At 43.6% G+C, this 26,298-nt stretch overlaps 1 protein-coding gene across 8 annotated transcripts in view; it reads right to left on the bottom strand.

Moving 5' to 3' along the window:
* Window positions 1-26,298, bottom strand: part of ASTN2 (astrotactin 2) — a 1,016,905-nt gene that overhangs the window by 46,590 nt on the left and 944,017 nt on the right. For all 8 annotated transcript variants that reach the window (XM_078375313.1, XM_002743253.6, XM_078375307.1 and 5 more), the window contains one exon: window positions 13,939-14,080. In XM_078375313.1, the coding sequence (XP_078231439.1) occupies window positions 13,939-14,080 (142 nt within the window). The remainder of the gene's footprint in view (window positions 1-13,938; window positions 14,081-26,298) is intronic.

Below are 26,298 nucleotides of genomic sequence, written 5' to 3' on the forward strand. Positions count from 1 at the left end.
ATGTAATAGAGTTTGATAAATGGTACATGATGAAAACAATTGGGAGGCAGGAACCACATCATCACTGTGTTCTTGGCTGATAGCTATAGCTGTTTCCATGACAGACAGCTTCATTCATTCCACCTGTAATACTTATTACTGATCTTTGATGTTTGCTAAATTAAGTACCTGCTAAGTGGCAGGCTATATGTTATAGATTTACAGGTAATTAAACCATGGTTTCTAAAAACTATTCTGCTCTTAGATTATGGCCGGTTTTCATTTTCTATGATAAAGAGAAACATATTAGGCATAGATTCAAGGACTAGTAGAATAAAAAGAGAGGGAGGAAAGGTATCTCTTATAATATCAGATGACGGAGGAAAATAACTCAAATTAGCCACATCCCATGTCCAAAGGGCTTCTGGGAGATGCTCAGGAACAGAAAAATGTGAGTGACTGCACAGTGGGCAGGACAATTAGCCAAGCATGAGTCCCCTTCAAGGTCATCACTTCAATTGGCAGATAAAGACCTACTCAAGGCCAAGTGCGGAGGCTTGAAGGCAAGCAGATCACCTGAAGTCAAGAGCTCGAGACCAGCTTGGCCAACATGGTGAAACCCCATCTCTACTAAAAACACAAAAATTAGCTGGGCATGTTGGTGGCATCTGTAATCCCAGCTACTCAGGAAGCTGAGACAGGAGAATCGCTTGAACCTGGGAAGTGGAGATTGTAATGAACCAAGATCACGCCATTGCACTCCAGTCTGGGCAACAGAGTGAGACTCGGTCTCAAAAAAACAAAACAAAACAAAAACAAAAATAGAAAAAAAAGACCTACTCAAGAAAGAAAGACCTTGTTATATGTACTTGGTATGTGTTTAATATTGTGCTGGACACCCTATGCTTGGGAGCACTGCAGGTGTATTTGTTTCACAACAAAATTCTAACATGGAAAATAGCAATACCCTTACTGTATAGATGTGGAAATTGAGACCCCAGAGAAATAAGCATCTTGCACAGCCAGAAACTACCAGAGATTTAAAATGATCCTAGAATAAACTGATTCAAAACTCCATGCTCTTAGACTCTCAGATACCCAAAGAATGAGGGTAAAATGGGTTCTTGGATCTAGGACGAAAGCAGCAGGTAGGCTATAGTGGAAGTGAAGAGCCCTGGTCCAGCCCAGCTCTGGCTCTGGCTCTCTGGGTGATCTGGGGCAAACCCTATCTCCTCCCTGGGCTTTAGTTTCTCCCACAAAGAGAGATGGTTTAGATCAGGGGTGTTTGCAGTCTCAGCTCTACTGTGATTCAACGTTGAAAGTGGAATAGGGTTGTTGGTGGATGGGGGAGTCTGTCTTTGGGGGAAAGGAAAACAGAGCAGCAAGAAAAATGCCAGAAGTCTGGATTCTCTCTCACCTCTGACTCTCTATCCATCATTAATGATGATCCCTGCAGTCCACTAACACCTTTCCAGTGATGACTCAAGGCTGCTCACAATCTCCCTCACAGATGCAGGTGGGAATCCGGGGAAGGCAGCCCCTCCATGTGCAGCAATGGACCCACAGCCAAGAAAATAAGAGCAGGGAAAAGTCAGGAAGCCTGGCCTCTAGCCTGGTTTCATTCTTAGAGTCTTAGATGATCAGAACAGAAAGGAACTTCTCTATCTGAGCCCCTCATTGCAATGAAAAAGAAACTGAGAATCAGAAAAATGAAGCTCTTTGCCCAAGGACCTAGGTGGATGGACAGCAAAGCTGGGCATGCAGCCTAGGTGGGGCTTGTGATCCCACTCCAAAAACCTCTCCCTATGTTGAACTAACTGGGTGCTTTGTTCCTGACAAGGAACCCTAAAGTAGAAAGTGATGGTCACAGCCTAATGGTAAGAGACAGAGGCCAGAAGTCAGGATTCCCATGTGTCATTCCTGGTTCTGCCTTGACTATGTTACCTATGAAGCTCTTAGAGTCTCAGCTTCCTCATCTGTACACTGAGAGAACTGACCTAGATGAGAGTTCCCAAATGAATGGCCTGCAGGTTAATTGTTACCTACAAAATTGGTTTATTTGGCCAATTTTAAATTGGTTGCTGGCATGTAATAATTAGGTGGTTTCACATAAACATCTAGATTTCTGGCTTGAAAGATGTATCAACACCAAATCAACAGTCTCAAATGGTAAGAAGCAGATAGAACTAAGTATTCTCTGTGCCATGCCTAATTTACTGCAGTCTTCACTCCTCCCTATTATCAAGCATCTGGCCAAATTGACTCATTGCCATCACTGGCAACTCCCTCCTTATAAAGCACGGCTTAGAGTTTGCCTCATCCATAACAGCTCCCTGCTGCCCTGAGCATGGGGATCTAAGTGGCCCTGTGAGACTGCCAGCCCACTGAAGGCCAGTGATAGAACATTTCCTTTGGAGATCTGAAATCAACCTCCCTTGTAGCCTTGCACCACTGTCCTGCTCTCTGGAGTCACAGTGAACGCATCTGTGCCCCCGAACCCTGCACAGCTCTACAGAGGGTTGAAGACATTGGGTGCATCCTTTTGTGCCCTTTCTTAACTTGAATAAACAGTCAAAGTCACTCAAATGTTCTTCATGGTCATCATTTCTATGGCCTCAGGGACCCACTTCCTCTTTTCTAGGCATTGTTCAGATGCTTGGCCTTCCCCTTGCAAGTCAATTACTCTCTACAGCAATGAAGCTCATTCATACCAACTCCCTGGAAGCTTTCCCAGGTCAGTTGATGAGGTCCTCGCCTGCCTCCATAGTCCCAAATCCCCTACTTTCCCTGGACTTCCACATTCCAGCTACATTCTCTGCTGCAATGTTGTCTCTCATCCCCCACCCTGCTCGCAATCTGTCCTCTGTCCCAAAACCTCTTTTCCCCCATGTTAGTTTCTTAGGGCTACCATTAAAAAGGCACACAAACTTGGTGGCTTAAAACAACAAAAGTATACTCTCTCAGAGTTCTGGAGGCTAGAAGTGCGAAATCAAGGCATCCGCAGGGCCATGCTTCCTCTGAAGGCTCCTGGAAAGAATCCTTCCTTGCCTCTCCCAGCTCCAGATGGCCCCAGGTGTTCCTTGACTTGAGGCAGCATCACTCTAAGCTCAGCCTCTGTCTTCACATACCTTCTTTGCTATGCCTTCTCCTCCTCTTAGAGTGACTTCAGTCACTGAATTAAGGAATTAACCTAATTCAGTATTACCTCATCTTGATCCTTAACTAAATACATCTGCAAAGATGATTTCCAAATAAAGACCCATCCTGAGGTTTCAGGTAGATGTGAATTTTTCAGGGACACTGGTCAATGTACTGCAATCCCTCCTCTCACTTCCTCAGAAGACTCTTCCTTGAGGTTCCCATGGTCCCTAGAGCATGACTTACAGTGCCTGGTAACAGCCTGGTCCCTTCTCTGTCTCCTCACTATGAATATGAGCTCCATGAGAGCAAATACTTTGGTTTGGTTAGTTCTGCTGCACAAGTGCCCACCTTACTGTGAGGCACCTCCTAGATGGTCAACAAATATGTGTTTTCTTAAAGACCATGCACTGCAGTCAGTTACGAAAAATCTGTTTCCAGATATTTTCAGAGCTTGTGCTGCTCCACTTCAGCACAGCATATCCCTCAATCACAGCAACACTCCCTTGGTCCCCAAATGTGTATGGACTCCATCCTTCTCCCTTTTATCAAAACCAAATGGCCCCTCAACTCAACTCCTGACTCTCAACTCAACTCAGCTTGTTCTCCAAACCATGGTCAGGGTTGTCACCACAAAACACAGGTTAAGATACATCCTCCAAAGCCCTTCCTGGCTCCCCTCTGCCTGCAGGAGAAAGTGCGGCTCCTCTGCACAGTATTCAAGACTTAGCCCTCCAGTGCAGCCTCAGCTCCCACCCCCTCCCCACCTCACGAGGTCACATGAACAGTCTGTGCCCTGTCCCTCTGGAACTCTGGCTGGTGTCCCCTTCCTGGATGGAATCTTGAAGCAGTATGAGGAAAGAAACAGCCCACTTGAGAGTCCCCAGCAGGTTTTAGGAGCCTCACTGTCCATCAAAAACAGCGTTATTTTTCCCCTATGAGTCTCTCTTGGCTTGGGATACTTGGCTGTGTTTGCTTCTGGCTTGAGGACAGCTATTCCCCTCTCCCAGGCCCCAACTATGCACTTTGGAGAGGTCAGCACGACCTGATACGAGATGCAATTGAGTCGCCAGGCTGCTGTGTTTGCCCCCATCCCCTAACCAATCAGAACCGGAAATCAAAGTAAAGGGAAGTTAACATTCCACTCAAGTTTGGGGACCTCAGTCACCCATGTCCCTACTGAGCTCCAAGACCCTTGTCCACACCTGAATTGTCATTCATCCCAGAATCAGATAATAGGCACAGATCCTTATACTTAGGCTGGTGTGGGCTGTGGGGTATCGAAGGAGGAAAGAGAAAGAAAAATGCACAGGAGGCTAGAAGAGAGACCTTAGGGCTGAGCAAGACAGGGAATAAGAAGTGATAAGAAAAAGAGAACGAGACAGGGGTACAGACACAGAGAGAGCAAGTAAAGGAGAAGTATACACAGATACAAAAACACAGAGATGGACCAGGTACAGTGGCTCACGCCTGTAATCCCAGTACTTTTGGAGACTGAGGCAGGTGGATGGATTGAGCCCAGAAGTTCAAGACAAGCCTGGGCAACATAGTGAGACCCCTGATAAAAAAGAAAAAGAAAAAAGAAGACAGATGGACAGGAAGCCAGGGTGACATGGAGAGGGAAGTAGTGTTCATGACCAGGAAAGAGAGAAAAAGAAAGAAAAGAGAAGAAACAGAGGGAAGAGGAGGAAATAAAAGGCCAGGCAGAAACAATTTTTAAAAAGAACAAAAGGAGAAAACAAAGGAGCAACGTTTCCAATACGGGAGAGGAAGCAGGGAAACAGAAGGGAAGAAAGAAATGGATTGGGGAGGGAGGGAGAAAGGAAGGGTGTTAGGGAGAGAGGAAGGGAGGGAGAGAGGAAGGGAGGGAGAGAAGAGGGAGGGGTAAAAGAAGGAAGGAAGGAACAAAGGAATGAAGGAAGGAAGGGAGGGAGGAGGGAGGAAGGAAGGAAGGGAGGGAGAGAGAGAGGAAGGCAGGGAGAGAGGAAGGGAGGGAGAGAGGAGGGAGGGGTAAAAGAAGGAAGGAAGGAATGAACAAAGGAATGAAGGGAGGGAGGGAGGGAAGAGGGCAGGGGAGGGAGAGAGGAAGGGAAGAAGCAAGGAAGGAAGGAAAAAATGAAGGAAGGGAGGAGAGAGGGTGGAGGGAGGGAGAGAGGAAGGGAGGAAGCAAGGAAGGAAGAAAAGAAGGAAGGAAGGAAGGGAGGGAAGGAAGGAAGAGGGAGAGAGGAAGAGACGGAGAGAGGGGGTAAAGGAGGAGAGGAGGGAGGGAGGGAGGAAGGATGGACGGAGGGAGAGAGGAAGGGAGGGGGAAGGGAGGGGGAGGGAGGAAAGGAGGAAGGAAGGAAGGAAGGAAGGGAGGGAGGAAAGGAGGGAGGGAGGGGGAAAGGAGGGAGGGAAGGAAGGAGGGAGGGAGGGAAGGAGGGAGGGAGGGGGAAAGGAGGGAGGGAGGGAAGGAGTGAGGGAGCCAGGGAAGAAAATAAAGAATGGAGGAAGGAAAGCATGAATGAAATGAAATAAAGAAAGAAAAGTTCACAGAGGGAAGAAAAAGCCAGAACGGAGCAGCACAAGAGCCCTATCAAGCCTCTCCTGGATTCTTTCCCTGGAGTGTTCTGGATAAACCTTGGGCTGCAGCCCAGGCCTCTGGTCAGCATGGAAGATTTCCTCTGTGCTCTCTTCTCACAGGAGCTGAAAGTCCCTTCAGGGTCCTATCTGGGATGTGGCCCAACAGGCCCACTGAACAAGTTGGGTCACTGATGCTAAGAGAAAGCAGAAATATTTGGCCTTAAGCTGAATAAAATTCTTTCACCTAGACTAGACCTTTGCCTCCCCAGTTGCCAGGGGCTGGGGTCCGTCTACTTGGCCCCATCATCTCTTAAGATGCACAGCCTCTGAATTCATGAAAAGTTCATCTGAGATGGCCCCTTTCAAGTCCTCTTCTACAAATGGAGAAACCACCTGCCAAAGGTCCCACAGCTGCTGAAGGCCAGAGACAGGATGGCCCTCAGCAATCTCACCTCCTATCATCTGGAAAAGCACTTTTGAAAGCCAGCCTGGAGGGCTCCTGATAACTTTCATGCTGTTTCCAGTAAATTCTGTGCTGATTTTTGGCACAAAGAGAGGAAATGAAGAGGGTAGGGCAGGAATGTAAACAAAGGGAAACATTGGGATTTCATCTAATATATAATTATAGTATCCATGGTGGTGGCCCTGGCTGCTTCTGTGATGTGCTTCCCAGGCTGTGCCCAGGAGAGGTGGTGTCCTGAGGATGGTGGACAGGCCAGCAATGCTCCATCCAAGGCTCCCAGCCCCTGGGCTTTTGGAATAGCATCGCTGGGCCAGGAGCCTAGACTTGTTTGCTGGGACACATGGGAGTCTGACCGTGCTGGGAAACGGCTCGGCAGATGAGAGCTGGGAGTCAAGAGCGTCGCACAAATGACAGTGGGAGTCCACCCCTGGGGAGGAGCAGGGGTCCTCATATAGATCCCACATTCAACTGTGTGTGATGCTGTAAGGACTGCAGAGAAGGGACAAAGTTAGAAGTTCAATGGCAGCTATGTAGTTTGTGTGTGAAAACTAAAAGCTTGTTTTCCGTATTGTTTCCAACCCCTCTAGGCAGGGATCTTTGTATGCAAGATCCCTGCCACAGCTTCCACATATGACCCGTCATTTCTATATGCCCAACTCTTCCCATAATTCAGTGTGGCAATTTTCCGTTCAGGCAGTGGAGATAAGTTGGCTGGGTTGAAATCTACCTCTACTTACTAGCTTTGTGGCTGTGCTCAAGTTACCTAACCTCTCTGTGCCTTAGTTGCCTTAACTATTAGGTGAGAATAATAGCACCTACCTTACAGAGTTGCTTTTAGGATTGTATTAAATAAGGTTTATAAGAAAGAAAAAGTGAAAGAGGGAGGGAAGCAGGGAAGGAAGGAGTAGGGAAAAAGGATGGAAGGAAGGAGGGAGGGAGGGAGGGAGGGAGGGAGGGAGGGAGGGAGGGAGGGAGGAAAGAAGAAGGAGGTAGCCAAGGGAGGAAGGCAGGCAGAGAAAGATAGAAATAGAAACACAGAAACCTAGAGACAGATGTAGAGACATAGTACTGGACCGCAGCCTGACACACAGTGGGTGTCTTCTGAGTATTTGGTGAGAAAGTGAGTAGGAAATTTTACATGAGTGAAAGGAAGAAGTCAGTGTCTACAGGATTTCCACATGGACTTGAAAATGTGTTCAAATCATTCAACAAATATCTATTGGATTCTTAACTAGTGTCAGTTACTGTTTTAGGTACCAGGGATAGAGGATGAACAAGGCAGACACAGAAGACACAGACCCTGGTCTGATGTCCTTCTAGTTAGAGAAACAAGTAAATAGATATTAAATCATTACAGTGTTAGTGAGTACCATGGCTTTGTGTGTCCGTGTGCATGGTGGGCAGGTAGATAAAAGTGGCAAAGGAAGGCATCTCTAAAGAGGCAACATCTAATCATGGACCTGAAGGACAACGAGGAATCAGACATGGGAAGAGCCAAGGGAAGGGCATTCCAGGGAAAGAGAACAGTAGAGACAAAGACCTTGAGAAAGGAAGAGACTGGCGCACTCTAGCAAGTGTGCCTGGAGAGTGGTGGGTAGTGGCCAGTGTGGAAGAAGAACACCAACCTGCTGGAAGGCTGTGAACATATGGTGTCAGCAGTGGCCATCCCACTTGTGACTGCTTAGGTAATGTCTGTCATCACAGATAGTAGTCACAGTGGTTACGCCTCCTCCTGCTGCCATTTGGTAAGCACTGACAATGAGCTAGACATTATCTTGTCCTCTTTACTTATTTCAGTTCATTGTATCCTCATAACCCTATGAAATAGATCCTATTATGATTCAATTTTACAGATAAAATACTGAAGCGGGCTGGGCGTGGTTGCACATACCTGTAATCCCAGCACTTTTGGAGGCCGAGGCAAGTGGATGGCTTGAGCCCAAGAGTTTGAGACCAGCCTGGGCAACATGGCAAAATCCTGTCTCTACAAAAGATATAAAAATTAGCTGGACATGGTGGCACATGCCTATAGTACCAGCTACTCAGGAGGCTGAGGTGGGAGGATGGCTTGAGCCTGGGAGCTCCAGGCTGCAGTGAGCTGTGATTGCACTACCGCCCTCCAGAACCTCAGTGACAGATCCAGATTCTATCTCAAAAAATCAAAACAAAACAAAAGAATCTGAAACAGAGAGGTGAAGAAACTTGCCCAAGGCCACACAGTGGGTAGGTAAAAACCCACCACCATCTGATTTCATAGGCCTAATTTGAACTGATGTGTGTGTGCTGGTGGTGGTAGGGATGTGGATGCACAAAATCGATTGTCCTTCCTGTTGCTGCTTTTTGAAAAACATAGAGTGGCACTGATAGCCCTTCATACATGTACACAATCTTACGAAAACGCTGAAGCAAATTTCTGTCTACTATCCAATTTAATTTGGGGGAGGTATGACAAATTATCTCAATTTTTATGGATGAGACTGATCATCTCCATTTTACGAATGAGAAGAATGAGGTGTGAAGTACCCCCACCTCCCACCTATAGGCTGTGATCTGAGTCTTCCTGTCCCAAGCCTGGTGTTCTTTCCATTGCAAACAGTGTCACTTGCAGTTAGGAAGTTCTCTTCCACTCATACCTCATCAGGTGCTTTTGGGAGGGAGGAGAGGAGGGGAGGAGGGGAGGGGAGGAGCGGGTGCACATTAAAGAATCAGCTTGGGTATGAATCTCAGCTCTACCCCTTCTCGTCATGTGACATTGGGCAAAAATGATCACTCCCTTAAGCCCTAGCTTTCCCACCTGTGAAATGGGAGAGGATAAAAAATAAGACCACCCTCTCCATAGGTTTATCATTAGAACTGAAAAAGATACTACATATACCTTAGAATGGTTCCTGGTACATAGTGAATATCAACAATAAAATAATATTATGACTACCAGCATTATCCAGAAAGTACTGGTGGTACTGGGAATCAGAACCTCTGTTCAGAGTCTCCATTCTTACCTCAGTGTGTGAGTCTCGGGGGACACTGAATTTATCCCTCCCGTGTCACAAATAAGAACATTAAGACCAAAGGAGGGGGAAGAACTGACCCAAGGTACCAATGAGAGAAAGTGTAAAAACTGCTTTCAGATTCCCAACCTCAGGCTTTTTTTTACAATACTGAGGCCTTGCTTTTTCTTCTACTCTCCCAACTCTACCCACCCTGCTAAGATAGAGCCTTTAGCCTAAGCCTCTGTTCCCACCATGGATGTTGGCACTTAGGTACAGTCCCCAGGCTCCCTTGGCATTCCTTTCATAGAGCTGAAGCCAGGGAGATGAGGGCTGGTCTGGGGCAAGCCTCTGAATGTGTGGGAATGCATCCCCCACCCCAGGAATCAGGCCTGGCTGCTGCTGGCATACTTGCTGAGGACCCTTTGGCAGCCTTCCACAATTAGAGAAAGGCAAGGCAGCCAAGACAAGACGGAGGCTAATTACTTTGGGTAATAGGAAATTGGAGAGCAGCTACAAGAAGGGTGTCTGGGCCTCTGGCCAGACAAGGGCAGGGACCATGGATGCCCAGCCAGGCCTGAGCCATTGGCCCTGAGTGGAGACTTCTGCTCAGGGTCAACCTTCGACTCCAGCAACCCGTCCACGGCAGCAGGAGCTGGCCCTGCTGTCAGACCTTCCTAGGACCCTCTTCCTCTGCTGCTCTTGTTTGTTTTCATTCAAAAGCAAAACAAATGAAACAAACAAGGAAATTCAATTTAAACAGGACACGGGTGCTGATGTTTCTGTTCTGTTACACCAGGGTAAGCTTAGGACAGAAAATCGGCCTTGACTTTCACTCCTCCAATTGATCTTACCCTGTGGCGCTGTGTAAAGTTACATGGATAGAGGGGCTACAGAAGAAATTTGGCTTCCTAGGTGGGGTGGAGAGAGGGAATTAGGGATGTTGGGGGGCTAGGGAGAGGGAGAGGCCAAAATTCAAGTAAAAAACAGGACCGAGAAACTGAGATACACTCACAGCAACAGAAATTAAAATAATGAATAGAAAGACAAAAAAGGGATGATAGGGAGAAAGACAAAGACAGGAAGCCATACAGAAAGTGCTTACATAGGCAGGGAATAAAAGACAAAGAGAAACAGGCAGAGATGCAGAGAGGCACAGTAGTGCAAAACAAAAGTGAGACAGGTAGAAAAGCTGGAAGGGCAGGAGCTCAGGCAGAGGAGAGGGGATGAAAATAAATCCCACGACAGAACTCATGAGCTGGGATCTAATGCACCTTGATTTTAAAGACGCTGACATTGCAGAACAGGGAAGGAATCTGAACATTTAATCCAAGGCCCCAGAGGGAGTAGCAGGACATGAACCCATATTCCCTGGTGGAGAGACTAGTCCTCCACTCTCCTGCCACCTGAATCATTCAAAAGCATGGGTGGAGAATTTGGTGTCCGACTGTGCTTAACTAAAACTTGGCCCATTCTGAGACCTCTCTCCTCTGCATCGATCCTCTCTTCTCATTCTATTTCTCCCAAAAGGATTCTGGATGGTCATTCCTTCCAAGGATAGTGGGACCCCAACTTGCCTGATAAGGACCAATTCCTCCAGCGCTGTCCTTAGAAAAGACACTGATAACCAGGGACTGAGAAGAATCAGGGGAGAAGAAAAAGAAAGTGACTAATGCTTCCTGGAGGCCGCCTATGTGCCAAGAATTCACGTAAGCCTTGTTTGTGGAGTTCTTAAAGTCAACCCTCTTCCCTACAACCCTTTGAGATAGGGACAATTCCCAGCCTCCTTTTCCAGAGGTAGAAATTGTCTCATAGAGCAGTGAAAAATCCCGCCTCAGGGCAGGTTATGAGCATGCAGGAGAATCAGGGTTCACATCCAGCCCTGCGTGTCCCCAAGGCCTATGCTATTTCCACTGCCACACACAGTCTTTTTGGCTCAAGAGGAAGAAAAATTTGGGTAAAAAATGAGCAAGCAGAAAATGAGAATCCCTAAGAACTGACACTGGAACTATTTTAAAACTCCAGACCAAGCTGGTCAGACTCTATGGGAGGAGAGCCGCCAATGGGATAAGAGACTGTTCCAAACAACACCCTGGTTCCTGGTCAGAGTGGCCCAGATCCCAGGGCCATTGACATCATCAATTTCAAAATATACATAAATAAAATGGAGAAGTGTTCAGAGTTAGAGCTGACAAGCTCCTGACAAGCACATTTCCAGGACAGAGGAAGAAAGAATGTTCCATACTTTAAGAGGTGGGGGAAGGAGGGGTGGTGTCAGGCAGTGAGGAAAAGAAGGGGCAGAGGAAAGTGTGCATCACTTTTAAAGCATGTTAGTTGATTTGTCAGCATTCAGTGTTAATTGCTTTCAGGATTCCATAAAACATTTAATTGCTCTCTACATAATGGGGCTGTAGGATTCCAGCCCAGCTTAACATCAAGCCCTTACAGTGTCACCCAGAGACAGGGTTACTCCTTCTGTATTAGTGAATAGGAATCACCAGACAGGACTCTGTCCTTCCCAGCTAGATGCTGTATCTCCTATCATGTGGTGGATGGATGGAAGAAAATTGAAATGATCACAACAAGGGCAACAACAGCCACAATGATAATAGCTAACACTTCTTAACCTTCTACTGAAATCTCATCACAAGAGAGTTTTTGTCCTTCATCTCATCAAGTCCTCCTGGGGACCCAGTGAGCCAAGCACCATATTATCCACATTTTCAAAGAGAAGGGATTGGAGGTTCCAAGGGCTGGGCAGCTCACTCAGTGTCACACAGCTGATAAAGGACAGGGTCAGGATTTGAATCCAAGTCTGTATGCCTTCAGTCTATCACCTTAAGAAGCCATCTATCAGAAAATCTTTTGAAAATGCCACTCACTTTCTTCACAGGATTATAGTTTTCAGAGTTAGAGAGGACTTAATTGCTCTTAATATAGTCATATACTTGTGTTTCACTTCATACATGCAGTTACCCAGAGCCCAAGGTGTTGGTGAGTGCTTCCTGATTAATGGTGTGTAGATTTGTACTCTTAAAGTCAGATCCCAATCCCACCACTCATTATGAGGATTACAGTCATTCTTTAAGGCTTACGGTATATCCTGAAACCTTAGTAAAGTTTGCCCAGATGTTCCAATGGAAGACGTGGAATTGCATATTTTACTTTGAGGATTCCATTCCTAGAGCATTCACTGCCTCCAAGTGACTTAAGATAAAGCTAGGGTCCCAAGATCTCAGAGACAGTCAGTTGCAGAGCCTGGGGCAGAAGACCCAATTGCCAGCTTTTGTGATATTGTTGAGTTTGATGATCCAACACATTGGTTATTACCAAGGAGCCTGAATATATCAAGTGTTCAAAAGGATGAGGAAGAGGGAGGGAGAGGAAGGGGAAGATGGGTTGTGTTTTCAGGTGAGTAAGGATCACAGATTGTGGAGGGACTAACACTTATTGAACACATGCTTGGAGATACCAAGGTAGGGTGTTTCTTGTTTAATTATCTCACACAACTCTACAAGGTGAGTTTTATTATTTGTTTTACAAAGGCTTTATAAGATGCATGGGGTAAAGCAATTTAAAGTCACATAACTAAAAATGTCAAAGCCAGATTTTAATCCATAGTCTGTGGCCTTTCTTATAACCATTAGCTTATGTTATCTGAGGACAGGAATTCTGTCTTAGCCTCATTTGTACCCACAGTGCTTAGAAGAGGTCCAAGACAAAAGAAATACTCAGCAAATATCTACTGAAAAAGTAAATAAGTTCTGAATGAGTAAATTAATATGTGAATGAATGAAGTAATTGATGAATGAATAAATTAATGTAATTAAGGAAAATGAGAGCAGATGAATAGACAGATGAAGAGATGAATGGATGGAAGGAAAGAGAAAAGGGCAAGAGGGAGGGATGAATGGATAATAGATGAATGTTTGGGTAGATAGTTAAGTAGATGAGTAAATGAATTCCCAAGTGACTAAATAAAGTGATAAATATATGAATTGAATAACTGGTGGATAAAGCTTAACTCTGTTACAACTTCAGCTTCCTAACTTGTTAAGGGAGGTGGCCGATGGTTCCATAATTAGGGTACACAAGGTACAATGGTCTATAGAGCTCTAGGTTATAGCTTATGATGGCTGCATTCAGATCTAACAACACTCACTGAGGTAGGAAATAAAAAACAACAAATGACTTCCTTTTCTTTTCCAAGGCTAACAAATGAAACTCAGAGTGACTGCCTCCTGCATCTCCAGACGTTTGAATGCAGTGACTCCAATGTACTCTACAAATGAGTGATAATTGCACTATTTATAAAAGGCAGGCTGGATCTATCAATTAAAAATTACATATTTTATGTATATAAGCATATATATCTCAGTATGTATATTTCACTGTGTATGTGTGTGTCTATATATCAGATATACTAATCTGATATTTTAAGAGAAGAAAGGATGCAAGAGATAAAAGACCACTAGGCAGAGATTCCTGTCCCAACCATCCTTGATAACTTAATCTGTGCTCTTGAGTAAGCCCTCTTCCCTCTCTAAGCTGCAGATTCTTCACCAGTAGAAGGAATGTTTTTAAATTTCTGGGCTCTCTGGACACTTCAGCACTCACCTGGTGTGAATATGTTACCCACTGCGGCATATTTCTCAAATGGACACTTCTAAACCTTAGAATCTCAAGTTGCACATACAAGCTAGCTAATAAAACATTTGGCTGGCCTGCAGAGAATAACTCAAGCCATGCCTCTTATGCTCAAAATCATCCTGTCTGCTTCATGATCCCCATACAACCAATATATCTTACTTGTAGAGACCGTCAGGCTCCAGACACTTGAAGATGACCGAGTAGATACTGACTTCAGGGACCTCTCCATGGCTTCGACCAGCTGCTACACAAGATGTGCCCAGGCCAGAGAGTAAGTCATCAGCAAAACTCAGGAATTCTCCTGGAGGGAGAAAAAGAAAGATGAGCTCCCCAGCTCCGGCCATAGTGAGCAGACATTTTTGCTGTCATCCAAACCTATCAAATGTCTGGATATCATTATCAAGAAAAACTGTGGACAGAAAAAGCAAAAGATATAAAAATGACACAGATTTGTATTTAGCCTTGATTACTCTTTGTTCATATTTATGCATAATTTTTTCATCTATAAATGGAAATACTAATACCTACCTTGATAAGACTGTAGCAAGGCCCAAATGAGGTAAATTATTATTTAATAAAAATGCATAAAAAAGGCAGCAAGGATGTTATGCTCTTTTTTTCCTGTCCAGAGTAACTATTCTGGCCTTGTCACTGCCATTTACTCCCTCTTAACTCCTTGAGTAAGGTTCTTCTTTCTCAGAATTGCATTTTCCTTCTTTGCATAATGAAGAAACTGGACTAAAGATGTGTAAAATAATGTTCATGTCAAATTGCCATTGTTATGCAGGTATACTGGATTCATGGAGTTATACTGAGATGAACACAGAGACCAGATAAGGAGGAAAGAGTTCTATGACTGATTAGTGATGAAGGTCATAGGTACAGAAGGAGAAAATGAGAGACTATGTGCCACACATTTCTGATCCTCAAACTCCATTACTTCTAAAAGTTAAGTCTAACCATTGGCTTTTAAGAAGTAGTGGAAGTTTACTAGACTCAGAACTAATAAAGAAGTCTAGGAAGTAAACCAAAAAGAATAACTGAACATCTAGAATCTTGGAATCTAGTCTTACTTCTGCTCAGAATTTGCTGTATAGTCTTTGGCAACTAAATCCTCATTTTTTGTGCTTTAGTTTTCACCTCTGCAAGGTGAAGATGCTAGAATCATTATTAGGATTCTTGAAAAAACAAAATAAAAATATAGCTATGAACAAAAATTAAGTTATAAGGACAAACATTGCGGTACTATTTATACTCGCAAGAATGTAGAAACAGCTAAATGTTTAACTATATAGAAATGGCCATATCAACTGAGTTCAATGATGTGATAAGCTTTTTTATAGTCACAAAAAATAGTTGGTGGAAGAATATGAAATTACATGAAAGGATATTGATGACGTAATGTGAAGTTAAAAAAACAGGTTATACTATGACAAAATAATCTCATTTCTGTATAAATTTTATATGCATATGCATTTAAAAACAAAAGGAAGAAAATAAAAACAAATGGTTAAGAGTGATTCCGTCTGGAGAGTGACATGATGGGTACTTTTTCTATCTTATTTTACTTATCTCTATTTTAAAAATTATTTTCAATAAACATATATTGCTTTTGTTAACACATAAAAATATCAATAAAAATTACTTAAAAATAGATAAAGTAAATGAGCCAGACTAAATAGACTCTAAGTTCCCTTCCAATTCTAAAATTGGATGATCTAGGAACAAAACTGACATATGAAGTACCACACAGTATAAAATGATATGAGGCCTCCCAACTATTGTTTTCTTCTTTTCTTCATGCCTAATAGAGAGTTCCTCAGAGCTCTATTCATGTACAGCCCCAGTAATAAACCAGAGGAAGATGCCAGCTCCATTACATCCTCTTTACCTGGGATTAAGAACAATACAATGTCACGAAACTGTAAAAGAACAATAGTATTGGCTCCTTTCAGAAGATAGACTCAGAGCAGCCTGAGGGTGCTTCTCTACAGGGGAACTGGATCAGCAGAATATACAGATCACTTCCTGTTGGTCTTTCAAAGAAAAGCTAGTTTCTTTCTTTCTTTCTTTCTCTTTTCTTTTTCTCTCTTTCTCTTTCTTTTTCTCTCTCTCCCTCTCTCCCTCCCTCTCTCTCTCTTTTCTTCCTTCCTTTCCTTTTTTTCTTTCTTTCTTTCTTTCTTTCTCTCTCTCTCTCTCTCTCTTTTATTTTTTTGAGACAGGGTCTCATTCTGTTGCTAAGGCTAGAGTTCAGTGGTGCAATCTCAGCTCATTGCAGCCTCTGCCCAGCCCCCTGCCACCTCCAGGATCAAGAGATCCTCCCACCTCAGCCTCCCAGATAGTTGAGACTACAGGCACGCACTCACCCAGCTAACTTTTGTATCCTCTGTAGAGATAGGGTCTTAACATATTGCCCAGGCTGGTCTCTAACTCCTGAGCCTCGGCCTCCCTAAGGGCCAGGATTATAGGCATGAGCCACTGTGCCTGGCCCTAAAGTTTCACTCTTAAAGAAACACAGTTATAAAAAGAGGAGTTTCATTCTTCACCTCACAAGTGAATCTTGCAAGACTTATCTAACTGAATTGCCCAGATGGCCCTGGGATTCAGCCGAACAACAGTTCTAGAAAGCATTTGCTCCTGTAGTCCAATAGAGCAGGTCTAATGGGTACTGTTTCTTGGTTTCCATTTTTTGCAAAGACAAAATATGATTAATAGACTTAATGTACAGATGCCAGATCTAGGATCAAGTGTCTAATTTGGGTAGTGTTGGCAACATGCAATTTCAGCTGCTACTGCAAGACAGACCTGAGACTGAATACTATTTCCACCACGGGTTGTAAGTCCTTGAACTTCTCAATGTCTCCATTTTTCTTTTTGTTACAAGGAGTTAATAGCACTCTCATGCATTTGGAGTCCACAAAGTAAAGCCAAGAGTCTAGAAAGAAACGAAGATACCTAGAACCAGAGGTTTGTCTGGAAAATGAAGAGGTGAATGAATCTTTTATTCAGCACAAATGTTGGTATCCCACATTTCTTCTGTAGGCCTCTTATATCAGTTTCTTCCACAGTACAACCAGAAGCTACCGATATGTCCATTTCAATAAATATCACCAATTCCAGAGCAATGTATGCCATAAATAGTAAAAAAAAAAAAAAAAAAAAAAAAAAAAGAGGTGGAGGGAGTGGTGGTGAGGTTAGGGGCAGGAGAAGACATGGGATTATTCACTAGATGGAGTGAGGGTCTCATTTCATTTGGTGTCTCAGGATTCCAAGTCTGGCTATATGTGTTTGTTTTCTTTGAGTTTTGATTCATGTCTGTCTGTTTTTAGATTTGTTTCCAGATAGTCATTGAGAGAATTGGATCTTCATGAGTGTATTAGTCATTCTCATGCTGCTATGAAGAAATATCTCAGACTGGGCAACTTACAAAGAAAAGAGGTTTAATTGACTCACAGTTCCACACAGCTGGAGAGGCCTCAGGAAACTTACAATCATGGCAGAAGGCACCTCTTCACAGGGCAGCAGGAGAGAGAATGAGTGCTCAGAGAAGGTGGAAAAAGCCCTTTATAAAACCATCAGATCTCATGGGAGCTCACTTACTATCATGAGAACAGCATGGGGGAACTGCCCCCATAATCTAACCACCTCCCATGAGGTCCCTCCCAGGACACATGGGGATTATGGAAACTACAATTCAAGATGAGATTCGGTGAGGGTACAGACAAACCCTATCAACAAAGGAATTCGGTTTGCCTGTGGCCTGTGTTAATTACCTGTCTCGAGAAGAAAAGATGGCTGACTTTAATTTTCACATGGGAATAGCTTTCCAGATACTTCTGTGAATTTCAGAATAATTTGGACCACAAATAAAAGCCCCACAAACATGTCAGGTCAGTAAGATTCACACAGTTCTATGTTCTGAAAAATTCTAAGGTGTATAGGTTTAATTTAAATGAAGAAACTGGCTCACCTGCAGTATATGTAGTGTAACTAGTCATACCAAGATCATTATAAGGATATTTAGTCCTCAGTTCTAGTCATGATTGTATGGATATAATTATTTTCAAATGAAAATGTTAAAAGGAAGGCAACTGACATCTAGTACATATTTTTCTTTTTTCTATTTAATCCTCACAGCAATCTAACAAGTTAGATTTTATCATCCCCATGGTAAAGCTGAGGTTAATGTTGCAGTTAGAAGGGAACAGAGCTGAGATTAGAACCCCTATTTTATCAGTTCCGCAGGCAGGCCTTTTCTTTTATACCATGCTGCCTCCTACAAAAAGTTTGAAAATGATAGTATTAGACAGGGAAATTTGTCAATGCTATTCAATTTGCAATTGAATCCCACCACTCTCTTAGTTTGAGGAATGAGACAATAAAAGAAATGGTCCCTGACCTTCTACAGCTTGTAATCTGACAGCAGGAAGGGTTGTTAAATCCAAGAGCAAACCTATAAAGTAAATTGTAAAACTGCTTTTTTTGGCACTTGATTTCAGAAGGTTTAAACACAACTTAGATGAAGACAGGTTAGTGAAGTAATAATCCCCCAGTGTTCTTTCTCACCCAGTGGAGGGGGTACGAAGAAAGGCCTGGGGGCTTCTCTGTGCACAAATGCAAATCAATGCAATTCAACATACGTATTGTGGTTCCACAATATAACATACTCCGCATTTGGCACCTGTACAATTGCATGAGCAATAATATACAGAGCAGTGGTTAAGAGCTTGGGCTCTGAGTTTACTCTGCCTAGGATTAAACCCTGGTACTTCTTCACTTCCTGCTTGTCTTGGACAAGCTCCTTAACTCTGTACATCTGTATTATTACATGTAAAATGAGGAGAATAACAGTATCTGGCTTACAGAGTTGCAAACATCATATAAAATACTATATACAAGTCAATTAGGAAAATGTCTGGCACACAGTAAGACCTTAAAATGTATATCAACTATCACTGTTTTTGTTTTCTTATTTTTTTTTTTTCCAGAAAGGGTCTTTCTCTGTCGCCCATGCTGGAGTACAGTGGCACGATCTCGGCTCAATAAACTTCCATTCCCGGTTTCAAGCAATTCTCTTGCCTCAGCCTCCCGAGTAGCTGGGACTACAGGTGCCCACTACGCTTGGCTAATTTTTGTACTTTTAGTAGAGATGAGGCTTCACCATGTTGGCCAGTCTGGTCTTGGACTCCTAACCTCAGGTGATCTACCCACCTCAGCCTCCAAAAGTGCTGGGATTATAGGCATGAGCCACCACCAACAGTCTTGTTTTTCTTATTCTTGTTTTCAGCATAACAGAGTAGAGATAAGGACTCTTAAAAGATACCATTTTATCCAAGCTTCTCCTTTTACAGGTGACAAACTGAAGCTCAGAGAAGGACAGTGACATGTCCATGCTCATATACTAAACAGGAGGAGATTTGGAACAAACACTTGGTGTCTTAACTCCTGGAGCCTATGAGATAACTTGTACCAGCCAGCCTATGAGGTAAAATCGCTGAGAACTGAAATTATCTCAAAGCTAACACAGGGGAGCCCTTCTTTATTCAGCATGAATGTGATATACAGTCCCTGGGCAATTACAACGGACCAGACACTGTGCTACGTACATGGTTTCACCTTGCTATCTTCTTAAGCCTGGAATTTCTGAGAAAGATACAAGTCTCCAAGAGATAGGAGTTTAGTATGTTTCTAATGTATTATATATTCCAACAGTGGTTTTCAGATTATAACATAGAGAACTCCAGGGACAAGGATGAACACTAGCAGGGGAGAGGTTGGGCCATTCTTCCACATACTCACACTAACCTTCAAGCATATCAACTCTAATTTGATCTATCTTATATGTGAATGGTCCATGTTTTTATCTGGTTAAAAAAAAACTGTTTATAAAAGTTGGTTTTAAAGTTTTATTGCTTAAAGCATTTGAATTCCAGAACTGTGCTATATTTTCTGATAGAATTACAGAGGCTTGGGAATGCTACACCTTAATTCAAAGATTTGTAGCTACTCAGGGGCAGAATCCAGAATCAAGCCCCACTGTCTTCCATCTGAGCTCCATGAACCTTTCACTAGGTCACTCTACCTGGGAGGCCTCTGCTCACTCCTCCTTGGTACCTTGTAAGGGTCCCATGGTAAACCCCCCCGCAGAACCCAAGCTGCTGTCTCTGCCTCACCCAAGTTCGTACAAGTCTCTAACACTTTTTTCCTGTTTTTCTTTCCTTGAAAATATAGGGAGTTGGGAGCCACTGTACAGGAATACGCCTGTTCCCCATTACAGCTCTTCTGGGGCTGTAACCCAAGTGGGCTGGGGCCAGACCCCCACACATTTCGTTATCCACTCAGACTCAAGCCTTGCTCTCATTACCTTCTGCAGAAAATGTTAATCATGATTCTGCTGCAGCTTCAGAATCAACCCAACAAAACATGGAGCAATTTTTCTCCAGGTCCCACCCCCTCTCCCTCAATTCCCTCTCCCTCTCCTTTCAGCAGTCCCTCAATCCTCATTTTCCCTCTCCCTCTCTTTCTTCCCTTACCCTCTGGCTTCTGAATGAGTTGAGGTCACAGTCAAAGCTGGCCACAAGAGAAAATTGAAAACAGGTTGGGAGAAAAGCAGCAAAGAATTTCCAGAATGGAAGGAGTGGTGGGAGTGGGGGCTGTGGGGGTTGGGGAAAGCAAGTTTTTTAGCCCAGGTGAGGAGAAAGGTCCCCAGCTCAGGGCTCCATGCCCTTTTTGGGAAACACCAAGAGGATTTAGGAGTCATCACTCTAGACCTGGCCTCTCTGACCTGCAGATGGTCTTTCTCATGGTGCCCAGGGAGAAGCACAGCTCTCTCTGCATTTCCTACCTTTCCTTTACTTGGGCAAATGTAGAAATTCATTATAAGAACTTGTCAGGGACAAACTGCATCTTTAAGGGCCTCATACCTATCAGCTGTAGTTGGTTTGTTTCTCCTGAAACATGGTGTCATTTTAAATCTGAAGAAGAGTGTGTAATAATGCTCATCTTTATTGTAATGGCAGTAGGAGGTAGTGGAAAGAGAGTGGGTTTGGTGGAACAGATGACACCTAGTTTTGAAGCCAGGCCCTACCACTTAGGAACTGTATTATGTAGAGATGGATGATTAAACTCTCAGAGACACTTCTTCGTCTGAAAAGATGATCCTATCCACTTCAGAGAGTCAGGTGAGGATCAAGTAGTATGATGTTTATAGTATGTCTGATATAAATATCATACTACTTAATATGATGTGTAAGCTATTCATATCATATTAAGCTATTGATGTATGTAATATGTAAGTTATACATCATACTGATGTCTGACACATGAATAACTTACAAATGTTAGTGCTCCCCTCACCCCTGCCCCCTCACCCCCCAATTAGGTCTGAATAATTTGTCTGATGGCAAAATTTTTGGTTATCACACGAGGTGCTTTTAGGTGCATTACATCATATCTAACTCCCTAAAACCTTCCTGTTTTTTGTAAAAAGAAGTAATTTTCGATGGATGGAAGGAATAAAGTAAGAAACCAATAAAGAAGGGAAGCAAAAAAAAAAGAGATAATAAAATGTTATTTGGCTTTTATTGCATGGCATCAGCAATGCTAGACATTTTTACTCGTTAATATTCAAAACAATCCATCTTGCTTAAAATTCAGTAAAACCTTATGAATTCGGTGAATTGTACTCTTGCAGATGAGGAAGCAGGTTCATCTGTAAATAACTTTCCCACAAAAATTTACCTAGGGATGGCAGAGTAAAGGCTGAAATCAGGACATTCAGTAACCAAAGTCTGTGCCCTTTCTACTACCTTTTCTATGCATTTCCCTCCAGACTGCGAGATGCCTGGGGTGGATATCTTGTTTCGGTCACCCCTGTGTTACTGGTATCCAGCACAGGAATGACAAAGGAGCTATTTACTGAATCCTGTGAAACTGAACTCCAGTGGCTGAAGCCTGGATCCACTCCCGTTTACTCAACATCAGCACCTGGCATTAGAACGCTCTCTTGGGATAGCCAGGCTTCCTTCTGCGTAACCTTTCAGGAGTACATAGGACAGAAGTAATACAGGAAAGAAGGAACTGACGAAAAGATAAGGGCTCCAAAAAAGGCAATAGTGATCTGGCAAATACCTGCTGAGAGTTCCCATGTGCCAGGCATCGTGCTGAGACTTCAGGCTCATCCTCATGCCTGCCCTCTAGTGGACATCTGTCGGTTTGACTGGCTATGAAAGCATGACTTTCTACCAACAGCACCTGAGTTTTCCTCGCAGTCTAAACAATTTAGGTAGAGCTAAGGCCCCCTCTATCCTTCAGAGCCTGGCAATGTGATCAATGGCCAGATATTTCACATCAAAGGCCAAAAAGACAAGTGACCCAGGCCTAATCAGACTAACTCCAGGAACAGACACCAACCAAGTCCTGACGACATTATTTGAAGTCCTGGACCCAGTTGTGTCTGAGGCCAGATATACCCTTGGGTATTTCAGATACATGAGTTGGTACTTTCCATTTTTGCTGCTTTCCATTTCTTTTCTGTTCCTTGCAATCAGGAGTCCTATCAGATACGTAAAATTCTATGAGGAGTGTTTTATGATTGCCATTTTATAAATGAAAAAAATAATGGCTACAGATCTAAAGCAAATCCATCTAAATAAGAAGGCTGGACTTCAAATTCAAAGCTGTCAGACTCCAAAACCTAAGCCTTTCCTATCATAAAATGCAGCCAAATGTGGGAAAGACAAAGACTACAAATCAGCAAGAATTCAGTGAATATCTCCACTGTCCTGCTTCCTCTGGCCCCTTCCTTCTCACTGCCTGGGCTCCCTTCCTCACTCACTCATTCCATGCCATGCTGACGTTCTTCCTCCTCCTCTAACGTGCCAAACATACTTCCATCACAGGGCTTTTGCACCTGTGGTTTCCAGGGAGAGCTCTTCCCCTTATCGTTGTATGGCTCACTCCCTCTCCTTCCCCAAATCCTTGTTCAAATGCCACTTGCTCAGAAAGGCTTTCTCTGGCCACTACGTCTACAGGAGCATCCACTATTACCCTTTACCCTCTTTGTCTTCACAAAATTTATCACTATCTCTCATATACTGATGGATTGATATATTGCCTGTATCCCCTGCTGTAAGCCCTGTAAGAGAATTTGATCACTTAGAACGGTGCCTGCACACAGTAGCTTTTTAATAAATGTTTGTACAGTGAGTGAATATATCTTCTGTGTGCTGCCAACTGAGCCGAAGACTGGGACCACAGGCATAATTAACACTCATTTGAGTTCCCTGGAAAGAAAAGCTTAAGAACAATGGCTTGAAGCTTTATCAGGGAGGTGATTCCAGGAAGCAGGCATGGGGGAAAGGGCAGAGTAAGACAGGGAAGAGGAAAAGTCAATATAAAGGTGTGTCTTCAAGTGTGCTGCTGTACATGATGAGACCTAATTCTGCAGGAACCTTTTAAGAAGGGAACAACATACCTCCCAGAATTGTTTGCCTGGAAGTCAGGGAGATGGAGCACTTATCTCCCAATTCCTGATTCCCATTGGTTGAGTCCAGTTTTAGTCTTTTCTCATGTTGCTAATAAAGACATACCTGAGACTGGGTAATTTATAAGAAAAAGAGGTTTAATGAATGCATAGATCCACATGGCTGGGGAGGCCTCAACATCATGGTAGAAAGCAAAGGAAGAGCAAAGTCATGTCTTAGATGGTGGCAGCCAAGAGAGCTTGTGCAGAGGAACTGCCCTTTATAAAACCATCAGATCTCTTGAGAATTATTCACTATCACAAGAATGGCACAGGTAAAACCTGTCCCCATGATTCAATTACCTCCCACCAGGTCCCTCCCACCAGGTCCCTCCCACCACACATGGGGATTATGGGAGCTACAGTTCAAGATGAGATTTGGTTGGGGACACAGCCAAACCATATCAAGTCCCTCACCCAGGAGTGTAATTTCCCCACTTTTTAAAAGTTGGGCTTGCACATGGGCCTAGGGAGCTCCTTTAATCTAACACAAGGCTATGGGGCAGAAAGTGCAAGTGTGCATCTGAGGTCACTGGCAGCACAAAGTGAGCCTTAGTGTGCACAGAACTGCTCACCACAGCTGCAGCTGAAGTAGTCATGGGCCAAGAGGACATGGCATGGCCCCAGAGGCATCTGTTATAAAGATACAGTCTCTGCCTTTAAGGGGTTTGTATAAAGAGCCACTGACTTGTCTTCCTTCCTGAGGTCTAGGACAAACTTGCTAGCCTCACTGTTCAGAGTTCATAAGCAGTTATCAAACACCCTCTAGGTGCCAGGGAAAGGACTACAACTGTGGACACAGCTCTGAACCACAGGAGCGAAGCCTGAAGGCTCTTCCCTGTGATACTCACAGTTTTGCAAGGGGAAACTGCAAGGATTGCTTTTACATGGAGCTAACCGAGGAGTCCTGCAACTTATGATTAATACTGAATTTAATAATATTAACCTCAAAATTAATATGCACTTGGCTAATAGAGTCTTCCTTTTTCTACAGCTGGATTAATTAGAACCATAAAAGCCCTTGTCATCCCCACTGTTTCAAGGACAAACGATGCTAATGACTTTGGCTACAGTGGGTATTGCTAACATGTGTGAGGAAAGCTGATTTGGGGACCAGACTGGGGAGAAGGAGGAGGGATGAAGGAAAGCCAAGTTCACGTCCCTCCCATCACTCTTTAAGGACCACAGTATGAGTTCGCTGCCTTTGAAGCACTCATCCATGGAGAGTTTTCTTTTACCTTTTTCCTTTTTTAAGTTCCATTCCCAAGTGTTATGTTACTGTAAAGTGGAAAGAAGCAACTATACAATGTGCTTCCCATCAGATTCTCAGTTCCCCTAATACTTCCAGCTTTCTCTGGGCTAAATACTTCACTCAACATCTCCCTCTCTGTACAAAAAGGCAAAGACCACAAGGTTACTGATGGTGGAACCTAAGAGCCCCTCTGTCCACAAATGTGATGAAAAAGCAGAGTATCCGGCAGGGTCGAAGTTATTATCCTTATTTTATGAATAAGAAGAGAGAGGCTAAGTGAGTTAAGGCAAGCTTTCCAAACACACAGCTACTACCTAGTAAAGCTAGAACTTGAACCCAGGTTGATCCAATTCCAAAGCCTGTTGTTTCCCCACCCACAACAGGCACTCCTGAATTGCTCTGTCTCTGTGAACTTCAGTCTCCTTGTCTCTAAAATAAGGATGTCAGGAGATGTCACATGTGAGTGGCCCATGCCTGAAATCCCAGTTCTCTGGGAGGCTAAGGCAGGAGGACCACTTAAGGCCAGGAGGTCAGGACCAACCTGGGTAGCACAGCAAGATACCATCTCTAAAAAATAAAAATAAAAATGGCAGGTGTGGTGGTGTGTGTCTGTAGCGCCAGGTATATGGAAGGCTAAAATGGAGGATTACTTGAGCCCAGGAGTTCAAGGTTACAGTGAGCTATGAATGTGCCACTGCACATTAGGCAATGGAGTGAGATTCTGCCACTCCACTCGAGCAATGGAGTGAGATCCTGCCTTAAAAAAACAAAAACAAAATACAAAAGAAAGAATGTCAGTATCTACAAGAAAGGCAAGAAGAATACATTAACTCTATAAAAGGCTTTCTAATCTGCAAAGCATGATGCATGTGTCAGTAGTTGTTGTTAAGGAAAATTCACACAGTGCCAGGAAGGTAATAAAAATGCTAGGTCAGTACTTCCGATACTCATGTTATGCCAATGTTCAGCCCCAAGGACACAGCAGGGCACACAAAATGTGATAGCGAAGGACCTTTAATAGCCTGGAAACATAGCCATTCTAAACACAGAAGAATCTGAATGCCAATAAGCTAACTCACTTCACACATAGAGAAAAAAGTTGGGGTATGAGGATGATATGCTGCAGGAAAATGTAGTCCTAAGATTAGAGCTTCCATAACCCTTCCCCAGTTCTCTGAAGAGCTGGCTGCTTCTCTTCGATCATCTCGGCTGAAGTTCCATCCCTTTAGAATCCTCTGCACCCACCCCCAACTAATGCAAACCCAAACTGCCCACTTTCAGTTATGGTCCATCAGAGAACTCTTGATTGTATTCCAAGCATTAGTGATAACTTGTAGTTGTGGTGTTTGTTAATTTACCTCTTTATTTTCTTTTTATTAGTAAAATATCAACTTAATGAGTTTAGGAACCTTGTCCATCTTGTTCATAACTTCCCCAGTGTCTAGCAGAGTGTAGGGGACACAGTAGCTATTCCTTAAAGGTCAGTTGAATGAATCCAGGCAGGGGTGAAGCTGCAGAGGTAGCTCATGACTCAGTCAAGGTTCTGTAAATATGTGTGAACAACTCATGTTCATCCCTTAAGTTTTTGCTCATACCCAGTGTCTTTCAAAAAGTTCTTCTTGGTCACTCTTTGCTTTCATCTGGCAAAGTTTAGGGCCCCTCAACTGAATTCCCACAGCTCCCTGTGTCCCCCTCTATTATGGTCCTTAACTCACTGTCCTGTCATTACCTATGTAGTTGCCTT

The sequence above is a fragment of the Callithrix jacchus genome, chromosome 1, assembly GCF_049354715.1.
Source record: "Callithrix jacchus isolate 240 chromosome 1, calJac240_pri, whole genome shotgun sequence".
Taxonomy (NCBI): Eukaryota; Metazoa; Chordata; class Mammalia; order Primates; family Cebidae; genus Callithrix; species Callithrix jacchus.